This window comes from Salvelinus fontinalis, unplaced genomic scaffold, assembly GCF_029448725.1.
Source record: "Salvelinus fontinalis isolate EN_2023a unplaced genomic scaffold, ASM2944872v1 scaffold_0198, whole genome shotgun sequence".
NCBI lineage: Eukaryota > Metazoa > Chordata > Actinopteri > Salmoniformes > Salmonidae > Salvelinus > Salvelinus fontinalis.
Genome location: NW_026600407.1, coordinates 280001 through 292793, shown reverse-complemented (window position 1 = coordinate 292793; position 12793 = coordinate 280001). Strand labels below are relative to the sequence as shown.

Genomic DNA, 12793 nt, shown 5'->3' with positions numbered 1-12793 from the left:
CTACTGACTCCTGACCTCAACAACCAGACATCCTGACTCTCCTCTCCTACTGACTCCTTACCTCAACAACCAGACATCCTGACTCTCCTACTGACTCCTTACCTCAACAACCAGACATCCTGACTCTCCTACTGACTCCTTACCTCAACAACCAGACATCCTGACTCTCCTACTGACTCCTTACCTCAACAACCAGACATCCTGACTCTCCTACTGACTCCTTACCTCAACAACCAGACATCCTGACTCTCCTACTGACTCCTTACCTCAACAACCAGACATCCTGACTCTCCTACTGACTCCTGACCTCAACAACCAGACATCCTGACTCTCCTACTGACTCCTGACCTCAACAACCAGACATCCTGACTCTCCTACTGACTCCTTACCTCAACAACCAGACATCCTGACTCTCCTACTGACTCCTGACCTCAACAACCAGACATCCTGACTCTCCTACTGACTCCTTACCTCAACAACCAGACATCCTGACTCTCCTTTCCTACTGACTCCTTACCTCAACAACCAGACATCCTGACTCTCCTCTCCTACTGACTCCTTACCTCAACAACCAGACATCCTGACTCTCCTCTCCTACTGACTCCTGACCTAAACAACCAGACATCCTGACTCTCCTACTGACTCCTTACCTCAACAGCCAGACATCCTGACTCTCCTCTCCTACTGACTCCTTACCTCAACAACCAGACATCCTGACTCTCCTACTGACTCCTGACCTCAACAACCAGACATCCTGACTCTCCTACTGACTCCTTACCTCAACAACCAGACATCCTGACTCTCCTACTGACTCCTGACCTCAACAACCAGACATCCTGACTCTCCTACTGACTCCTGACCTCAACAACCAGACATCCTGACTCTCCTCTCCTACTGACTCCTTACCTCAACAACCAGACATCCTGACTCTCCTACTGACTCCTTACCTCAACAACCAGACATCCTGACTCTCCTCTCCTACTGACTCCTTACCTCAACAACCAGACATCCTGACTCTCCTACTGACTCCTTACCTCAACAACCAGACATCCTGACTCTCCTACTGACTCCTTACCTCAACAACCAGACATCCTGACTCTCCTACTGACTCCTTACCTCAACAACCAGACATCCTGACTCTCCTACTGACTCCTTACCTCAACAACCAGACATCCTGACTCTCCTACTGACTCCTTACCTCAACAACTAGACATCCTGACTCTCCTCTCCTACTGACTCCTTACCTCAACAACCAGACATCCTGACTCTCCTACTGACTCCTTACCTCAACAACCAGACATCCTGACTCTCCTCTCCTACTGACTCCTTACCTCAACAACCAGACATCCTGACTCTCCTCTCCTACTGACTCCTTACCTCAACAACCAGACATCCTGACTCTCCTACTGACTCCTTACCTCAACAACCAGACATCCTGACTCTCCTCTCCTACTGACTCCTTACCTCAACAACCAGACATCCTGACTCTCCTACTGACTCCTTACCTCAACAACCAGACATCCTGACTCTCCTACTGACTCCTTACCTCAACAACCAGACATCCTGACTCTCCTACTGACTCCTTACCTCAACAGCCAGACATCCTGACTCTCCTACTGACTCCTTACCTCAACAACCAGACATCCTGACTCTCCTACTGACTCCTTACCTAAACAACCAGACATCCTGACTCTCCTACTGACTCCTTACCTCAACAACCAGACATCCTGACTCTCCTACTGACTCCTTACCTCAACAACCAGACATCCTGACTCTCCTCTCCTACTGACTCCTTACCTCAACAACCAGACATCCTGACTCTCCTCTCCTACTGACTCCTGACCTCAACAACCAGACATCCTGACTCTCCTCTCCTACTGACTCCTTACCTCAACAACCAGACATCCTGACTCTCCTACTGACTCCTTACCTCAACAACCAGACATCCTGACTCTCCTACTGACTCCTGACCTCAACAACCAGACATCCTGACTCTCCTACTGACTCCTTACCTCAACAACCAGACATCCTGACTCTCCTCTCCTACTGACTCCTGACCTCAACAACCAGACATCCTGACTCTCCTCTCCTACTGACTCCTTACCTCAACAACCAGACATCCTGACTCTCCTCTCCTACTGACTCCTTACCTCAACAACCAGACATCCTGACTCTCCTCTCCTACTGACTCCTTACCTCAACAACCAGACATCCTGACTCTCCTACTGACTCCTTACCTCAACAACCAGACATCCTGACTCTCCTACTGACTCCTTACCTCAACAACCAGACATCCTGACTCTCCTACTGACTCCTGACCTCAACAACCAGACATCCTGACTCTCCTCTCCTACTGACTCCTTACCTCAACAACCAGACATCCTGACTCTCCTACTGACTCCTGACCTCAACAACCAGACATCCTGACTCTCCTACTGACTCCTTACCTCAACAACCAGACATCCTGACTCTCCTACTGACTCCTTACCTCAACAACCAGACATCCTGACTCTCCTCTCCTACTGACTCCTTACCTCAACAACCAGACATCCTGACTCTCCTCTCCTACTGACTCCTGACCTCAACAACCAGACATCCTGACTCTCCTCTCCTACTGACTCCTTACCTCAACAACCAGACATCCTGACTCTCCTACTGACTCCTTACCTCAACAACCAGACATCCTGACTCTCCTACTGACTCCTGACCTCAACAACCAGACATCCTGACTCTCCTACTGACTCCTTACCTCAACAACCAGACATCCTGACTCTCCTCTCCTACTGACTCCTGACCTCAACAACCAGACATCCTGACTCTCCTACTGACTCCTTACCTCAACAACCAGACATCCTGACTCTCCTACTGACTCCTTACCTCAACAACCAGACATCCTGACTCTCCTACTGACTCCTTACCTCAACAACCAGACATCCTGACTCTCCTACTGACTCCTTACCTCAACAACCAGACATCCTGACTCTCCTCTCCTACTGACTCCTTACCTCAACAACCAGACATCCTGACTCTCCTACTGACTCCTTACCTCAACAACCAGACATCCTGACTCTCCTACTGACTCCTTACCTCAACAACCAGACATCCTGACTCTCCTACTGACTCCTTACCTCAACAACCAGACATCCTGACTCTCCTCTCCTACTGACTCCTGACCTCAACAACCAGACATCCTGACTCTCCTACTGACTCCTTACCTCAACAACCAGACATCCTGACTCTCCTCTCCTACTGACTCCTGACCTCAATAACCAGACATCCTGACTCTCCTACTGACTCCTTACCTCAACAACCAGACATCCTGACTCTCCTCTCCTACTGACTCCTTACCTCAACAACCAGACATCCTGACTCTCCTACTGACTCCTTACCTCAACAACCAGACATCCTGACTCTCCTACTGACTCCTTACCTCAACAACCAGACATCCTGACTCTCCTACTGACTCCTTACCTCAACAACCAGACATCCTGACTCTCCTACTGACTCCTTACCTCAACAACCAGACATCCTGACTCTCCTACTGACTCCTTACCTCAACAACCAGACATCCTGACTCTCCTACTGACTCCTTACCTCAACAACCAGACATCCTGACTCTCCTCTCCTACTGACTCCTAACCTCAACAACCAGACATCCTGACTCTCCTCTCCTACTGACTCCTTACCTCAACAACCAGACATCCTGACTCTCCTACTGACTCCTTACCTCAACAACCAGACATCCTGACTCTCCTCTCCTACTGACTCCTGACCTCAACAACCAGACATCCTGACTCTCCTACTGACTCCTTACCTCAACAACCAGACATCCTGACTCTCCTACTGACTCCTTACCTCAACAACCAGACATCCTGACTCTCCTACTGACTCCTGACCTCAACAACCAGACATCCTGACTCTCCTACTGACTCCTTACCTCAACAACCAGACATCCTGACTCTCCTACTGACTCCTTACCTCAACAACCAGACATCCTGACTCTCCTACTGACTCCTGACCTCAACAACCAGACATCCTGACTCTCCTCTCCTACTGACTCCTTACCTCAACAACCAGACATCCTGACTCTCCTACTGACTCCTTACCTCAACAACCAGACATCCTGACTCTCCTACTGACTCCTTACCTCAACAACCAGACATCCTGACTCTCCTACTGACTCCTTACCTCAACAACCAGACATCCTGACTCTCCTACTGACTCCTTACCTCAACAGCCAGACATCCTGACTCTCCTACTGACTCCTTACCTCAACAACCAGACATCCTGACTCTCCTACTGACTCCTTACCTCAACAACCAGACATCCTGACTCTCCTACTGACTCCTTACCTCAACAACCTTATAGATGTACCTCTTTGTTCTCCTCTCCCAGGCATCTGTTTTCCATTGCCAGTGTTTCCTACACCACCATGATGGATTCTAACCACAACCAGTGCATCATTATCAGGTACAAGTCAACTTATTGCTGTGATAATGCTGTGATAATGTTGATACATTATGGAATATGTAGGTTAACTGGATTATCACAGATAATGTGTTGTAGTGGGGATAATGTATACACGATACAGTACCTTCAGTAGCTATTATAATATATATAACAGATAATGTGTTGTAGTGGGCATAATGTATACACGATACAGTACCTTCAGTAGCTATTATAATATATATAACAGATAATGTGTTGTAGTGGGGATAATGTATACTGTACCTTCAGTAGCTATTATAATATATATAACAGATAATGTGTTGTAGTGGGGATAATGTATACTGTACCTTCAGTAGCTATTATAATATATATAACAGATAATGTGTTGTAATGGGGATAATGTATACAGTACCTTCAGTAGCTATTATAATATATATAACAGATCATGTGTTGTAGTGGGGATAATGTATACTGTACCTTCAGTAGCTATTATAATATATATAACAGATAATGTGTTGTAGTGGGGATAATGTATGCTGTATACAGTACCTTCAGTAGCTATTATAATATATATAACAGATAATGTGTTGTAGTGGGGATAATGTATACTGTATACAGTACCTTCAGTAGCTATTATAATATATATAACAGATAATGTGTTGTAGTGGGGATAATGTATACTGTATACAGTACCTTCAGTAGCTATTATAATATATATAACAGATAATGTGTTGTAGTGGGGATAATGTATACTGTATACAGTACCTTCAGTAGCTATTATAATATATATAACAGATAATGTGTTTTAGTGGGGATAATGCATACAGTACCTTCAGTAGCTATTATAATATATATAACAGATAATGTGTTGTAGTGGGGATAATGTATAATGCATACAGTACCTTCAGTAGCTATTATAATATATATAACAGGTAATGTGTTGTAGTGGGGATAATGTATAATGTATACAGTACCTTCAGTAGCTATTATAATATACAGTTGGGCAAAAAAGTATTTAGTCAGCCACCAATTGTGCAAGTTCTCCCACTTAAAAAGATTCGAGAGGCCTGTAATTTTCATCAGAGGTACACTTCAACTATGACAGACAAAATGAGAAAAAAAAATCCAGAAAATCACATTGTAGGATTTTTAATGAATTTCTAAAAACATGTATTCACTTTGACATCATGGGGTAGTGTGTGTAGATGGGTGAGAAAAAACATCAAATTAATCCATTTTGAACTCAGGCTGTAACACAACTAAATGTGGAATCAAGTCAACGGGTCTTACTTACTTTCTGAAGGCACTGTGCAAGGATAATGTACTGCTACTGGGAGGGATGATACTGATAATGGTGTTAATGCTTCAGTAATGCAGTTTGCCTTGAAAATATTGATAATGCATTCATTTGGGTTAATATTGATTAGTAATGTTTGATTTTGGTTGATAGTGTTGATAAACTTGATCAAATTATGGGAAGACTGATCATGTTGCTAATGGATTGATGTTGATAATGGTTTAATATTGATAATTTTGAGAAAATATTGATAAATATTGATAATTTTATATTGATAATGTTTTAATGTTGATAATGGTTTAATGTTGATAATGGTTTAATGTTGATACTAGTTTAATGTTGATAATGGTTAAATGTTGATATGGTTTAATGTTGATATGGTGTAATGTTGATAATGGTTTAATGTTGATACTAGTTTAATGTTGATAATGGTTTAATGTTGATAATGGTTTAATGTTGATATGGTGTAATGGTTTAATGTTGATATGGTTTAATGTTGATATGGTTTAATGTTGATAATAGTTTAATGTTGATAATGGTTTAATGTTGATAATGGTTTAATGTTGATATGGTGTAATTTTGATAATAGTTTAATGTTGATAATGGTTTAAGTTGATAATGGTTTAATGTTGATATGGTGTAATGTTGATAATAGTTTAATGTTGATATGGTTTAATGTTGATAATGGTTTAATGTTGATATGGTGTAATTTTGATAATAGTTTAATGTTGATAATGGTTTAAGTTGATAATGGTTTAATGTTGATAATGGTTCAATGTTGATAATGGTTTAATGTTGATAATGGTTTAATGTTGATAATGGTTTAATGTTGATATGGTTTAATGTTGATAATAGTTTAATGTTGATATGGTTTAATGTTGATAATGGTTTAATGTTGATAATGGTTCAATGTTGATAATGGTTCAATGTTGATAATGGTGTAATGTTTATCATAGTTTAATGTTGATAATGGTTTAATGTTGATAATGGTTTAATGTTGATCATGGTTTAATGTTGATAATTGTTTAATGTTGATAATGGTTTAATGTTGATAATGGTTTAATGTTGATAATAGTTTAATGTTGATAATTGTTTAATGTTGATATGGGTTAATGTTGATATGGTGTAATGTTGATAATGGTTCAATGTTGATAATGGTGTAATGTTTATCATGGTTTAATGTTTATCATGGTATAATGTTGATAATGGTTTAATGTTTATCATGGTTTAATGTTGATAATGGTTTAATGTTGATAATGGTTTAGTGTTGATAATAGTTTAATGTTGATCATTTTTTAATTGATATGGTTTAATGTTGATAATGGTTTAATTGTGGTTTGATTTCGATAATGGTTTAATGTTGATAATGGTTAAATGTCAATAATGTGGTTGTGGGGAGAGCGGATCAGGGAAGACTGATAATGATGCTAATGTGTTTCAGTGGGGAGAGCGGGTCAGGGAAGACTGATAATGATGATAATGTGTTTCAGTGGGGAGAGCGGATCAGGGAAGACCGATAATGATGGTAATGTGTTTCAGATGGGAGAGCGGATCAGGGAAGACTGATAATGATGTAAAATGTGTTTCAGTGGGGAGAGCGGGTCAGGGAAGACTGATAATGATGTTAATGTGTTTCAGTGGGGAGAGCGGATCAGGGAAGACTGATAATGATGATAATATGTTTCAGTAGTGAGAGCGGATCAGGGAAGACTGATAATGATGATAATATGTTTCAGTAGTGAGAGCGGATCAGGGAAGACTGATAATGATGGTAATGTGTTTCAGTGGGGAGAGTGGGTCAGGGAGGACTGATAATGATGGTAATGTGTTCAGTGGGGAGAGTGGGTCAGGGAAGACTGATAATGATGGTAATGTGTTTCAGTGGGGAGAGCGGATCAGGGAAGACTGAAGCCACTAAAATGGTCCTGCGTTACCTGACAGCTATACATCACAAACGCAACATTACACAGCAGGTAAACACAACATTACACAGCAGGTAAACACAACATTACACAACAGGTAAACACAACATTACACAATAGGTAAACACAACATTACACAACAGGTAAACACAACAGGTAAACACAAAAGGTAAACACAACATTACACAACAGGTAAACACAACATTACACAACAGGTAAACACAACATTACACAACAGGTAAACACAACATTACACAACAGGTAAACACAACATTACACAACAGGTAAACACAACAGGTAAACACAGCATTACACAACAGGTAAACACAACATTACACAACAGGTAAACACAACATTACACAACAGGTAAACACAACATTACACAACAGGTAAACACAACATTACACAACAGGTAAACACAACATTACACAACAGGTAAACACAACATTACACAACAGGTAAACACAACATTACACAACAGGTAAACACAACAGGTAAACACAACATTACACAACAGGTAAACACAACATTACACAACAGATAAACACAACATTACACAACAGGTAAACACAACAGGTAAACACAGCATTACACAACAGGTAAACACAACATTACACAACAGGTAAACACAACATTACACAACAGGTAAACACAACATTACACAACAGGTAAACACAACATTACACAACAGGTAAACACAACAGGTAAACACAACAGGTAAACACAACAGGTAAACACAACAGGTAAACACAACATTACACAACAGGTAAACACAACATTACACAACAGGTAAACACAACAGGTAAACACAACATTACACAACAGGTAAACACAACAGGTAAACACAACAGATAAACACAACAGGTAAACACAACATTACACAACAGGTAAACACAACAGGTAAACACAACATTACACAACAGGTAAACACAACATTACACAACAGGTAAACACAACATTACGCAACAGTTAAACACAACAGGTAAACACAACAGGTAAACACAACATTACACAACAGGTAAACACAACAGGTAAACACAACAGGTAAACACAACATTACACAACAGGTAAACACAACAGATAAACACAACAGGTAAACACAACATTACACAACAGGTAAACACAACAGGTAAACACAACAGGTAAACACAACATTACACAACAGGTAAACACAACAGGTAAACACAACATTATACAACAGATAAACACAACATTACACAACAGGTAAACACAACATTACACAACAGGTAAACACAACATTACGCAACAGGTAAACACAACAGGTAAACACAACAGGTAAACACAACATTACACAACAGGTAAACACAACAGGTAAACACAACAGGTAAACACAACATTACACAACAGGTAAACACAACAGGTAAACACAACATTACACAACAGGTAAACACAACAGGTAAACACAACATTACACAACAGGTAAACACAACAGGTAAACACAACAGGTAAACACAACAGGTAAACACAACATTACACAACAGGTAAACACAACATTACACAACAGGTAAACACAACAGGTAAACACAACATTACACAACAGGTAAACACAACATTAAACAACAGCTAAACACAACATTACACAACATGTAAACACAACATTACACAACAGATAAACACAACATTACACAACAGGTAAACACAACATTACACAACAGGTAAACACAACAGGTAAACACAACAGGTAAACACAACAGGTAAACACAACAGATAAACACAACATTACACAACAGGTAAACACAACAGGTAAACACAACATTACACAACAGGTAAACACAACAGGTAAACACAACATTACACAACAGGTAAACACAACATTACACAACAGGTTAACACAACAGGTAAACGCAGCATTACACAACAGGTAAACACAACATTACACAACAGGTAAACACAACAGATAAACACAACAGATAAACACAACAGATAAACACAACAGGTAAACACAACATTACACAACAGGTAAACACAACAGGTAAACACACCATTACACAACAGGTAAACACAACAGGTAAACACAACAGATAAACACAACATTACACAACAGGTAAACACAACATGTAAACACAACAGATAAACACAACATTACACAACAGGTAAACACAACATTACACAACAGGTAAACACAACAGGTAAACACAACAGATAAACACAACATTACACAACAGGTAAACACAACATGTAAACACAACAGATAAACACAACATTGCACAACAGGTAAACACAACATTACACAACAGGTAAACACAACAGGTAAACACAACAGGTAAACACAACAGGTAAACACAACATTACACAACAGGTAAACACAACATTACACAACAGGTAAACACAACAGGTAAACACAACATTACACAACAGGTAAACACAACAGGTAAACACAACAGATAAACACAACAGGTAAACACAACATTACACAACAGGTAAACACAACAGGTAAACACAACATTACACAACAGGTAAACACAACATTACACAACAGGTAAACACAACATTACACAACAGGTAAACACAACATTACGCAACAGTTAAACACAACAGGTAAACACAACAGGTAAACACAACATTACACAACAGGTAAACACAACAGGTAAACACAACAGGTAAACACAACATTACACAACATGTAAACACAACAGATAAACACAACAGGTAAACACAACATTACACAACAGGTAAACACAACAGGTAAACACAACAGGTAAACACAACATTACACAACAGGTAAACACAACAGGTAAACACAACATTATACAACAGATAAACACAACATTACACAACAGGTAAACACAACATTACACAACAGGTAAACACAACATTACGCAACAGGTAAACACAACAGGTAAACACAACAGGTAAACACAACATTACACAACAGGTAAACACAACAGGTAAACACAACAGGTAAACACAACATTACACAACAGGTAAACACAACAGGTAAACACAACATTACACAACAGGTAAACACAACAGGTAAACACAACAGGTAAACACAACAGGTAAACACAACAGGTAAACACAACAGGTAAACACAACATTACACAACAGGTAAACACAACATTACACAACAGGTAAACACAACAGGTAAACACAACATTACACAACAGGTAAACACAACATTAAACAACAGCTAAACACAACATTACACAACATGTAAACACAACATTACACAACAGATAAACACAACATTACACAACAGGTAAACACAACATTACACAACAGGTAAACACAACAGGTAAACACAACAGGTAAACACAACAGGTAAACACAACAGATAAACACAACATTACACAACAGGTAAACACAACAGGTAAACACAACATTACACAACAGGTAAACACAACAGGTAAACACAACATTACACAACAGGTAAACACAACATTACACAACAGGTTAACACAACAGGTAAACGCAGCATTACACAACAGGTAAACACAACATTACACAACAGGTAAACACAACAGATAAACACAACAGATAAACACAACAGATAAACACAACAGGTAAACACAACATTACACAACAGGTAAACACAACAGGTAAACACACCATTACACAACAGGTAAACACAACAGGTAAACACAACAGATAAACACAACATTACACAACAGGTAAACACAACATGTAAACACAACAGATAAACACAACATTACACAACAGGTAAACACAACATTACACAACAGGTAAACACAACAGGTAAACACAACAGATAAACACAACATTACACAACAGGTAAACACAACATGTAAACACAACAGATAAACACAACATTGCACAACAGGTAAACACAACATTACACAACAGGTAAACACAACAGGTAAACACAACAGGTAAACACAACATTACACAACAGGTGTACATGTAAACATACTGACCATAACTTTGTGTTGTTACCCTAACTGTTCTCTCTCTCCCACCGCCCCTGACACCCCCCAGATTGAGGTAATGTGGCTGTAGCTTTTGTTGTTGTTGCTGTGGTTGTTGGTTGTTGTTCCCATAGTAACTACTGTTAGCAACCCTAGTAACTACTCCTAATACTGATTTGTTGTCACGGTAACAGATCCTGGAGGCCACGCCCCTGTTGGAATCCTTTGGGAACGCCAAAACGGTCCGGAATGACAACTCTAGCCGCTTCGGGAAATATGTGGAGATATTTCTGGAGGAGTGAGTGCTGTTTTTACATTATTACATTACCACAGTCAATCAACCAATCAGGTAGAGCCATTATAACACATTACAACACCTATATATCTACTGTATTTACATTATTACATTACCACAGTCAATCAACCAATCAGGTAGAACCATTATAACACATTACAACACCTATAAACCTAGAGAGAAACGTAGAGAGGAACCAGGCTCTGAGGGGTGGCTAGGAAAAACTCCCCTAGAAAGGCAGGGACCTAGGAAGAAACGTAGAGAGGAACCAGGCTCTGAGGGGTGGCTAGGAAAAACTCCCCTAGAAAGGCAGGGACCTAGGAAGAAACGTAGAGAGGAACCAGGCTCTGAGGGGTGGCCGGGAAAAACTCCCCTAGAAAGGCAGGGACCTAGGAAGAAACCTAGAAAGGAACCAGGCTCTGAGGGGTGGCCAGTCCTCTTCTGGCTGTGCCGGGTGGAGATTATAACAGAACATGGCCAAGATGTTCAAATGTTCATAGATGACCAGCAGGGTCAAATAATAATAATCACAGTGGTTGTCGAGGGTGCAACAGTAACTCTATTACCACGGCATTACTATGGTAACTCTGTCTTTACGTTACCAAGGTAACTCTGTCTATAACCCACGTTACCACGGTAACTCTGTCTATACCCCATGTTACCACGGTAACTCTGTCTATATCCCACAGTACCACGGTAACTCTGTCGATACCCCACGTTACCACGTTACCACGGTAACTCTGTCTATACCCCACGTTACCACGGTAACTCTGTCTATCAGTGGAGGCTGCTGAGGGGAGGACAGAGTGACTGGAAACCATCTGTCTGAAGCATTTGATACTGATTCCTCTCCAGCCAATACAACGAGCCTTCACTCCCTAATTAAGGTGTCACCAACCTCCTGGGGTCCGTGCGCCACGTTACCACGGTAACTCTGTCTACC

General features: G+C 40.4%; 1 protein-coding gene across 1 annotated transcript in view; it reads left to right on the top strand.

Annotated features, from left to right (window-relative positions):
• Positions 1-4368: 4368 nt before the first annotated feature.
• Positions 4369-12793, top strand: part of LOC129844361 (unconventional myosin-XV-like) — a gene marked incomplete at its 5' end in the record, with an annotated part of 207290 nt that continues 198865 nt past the window's right edge. Inside the window, 4 exons of the mRNA XM_055912680.1 lie at positions 4369-4470; positions 7629-7719; positions 11626-11631; positions 11750-11853. Of these exons, the coding sequence (XP_055768655.1) occupies positions 4369-4470; positions 7629-7719; positions 11626-11631; positions 11750-11853 (303 nt within the window). The remainder of the gene's footprint in view (positions 4471-7628; positions 7720-11625; positions 11632-11749; positions 11854-12793) is intronic.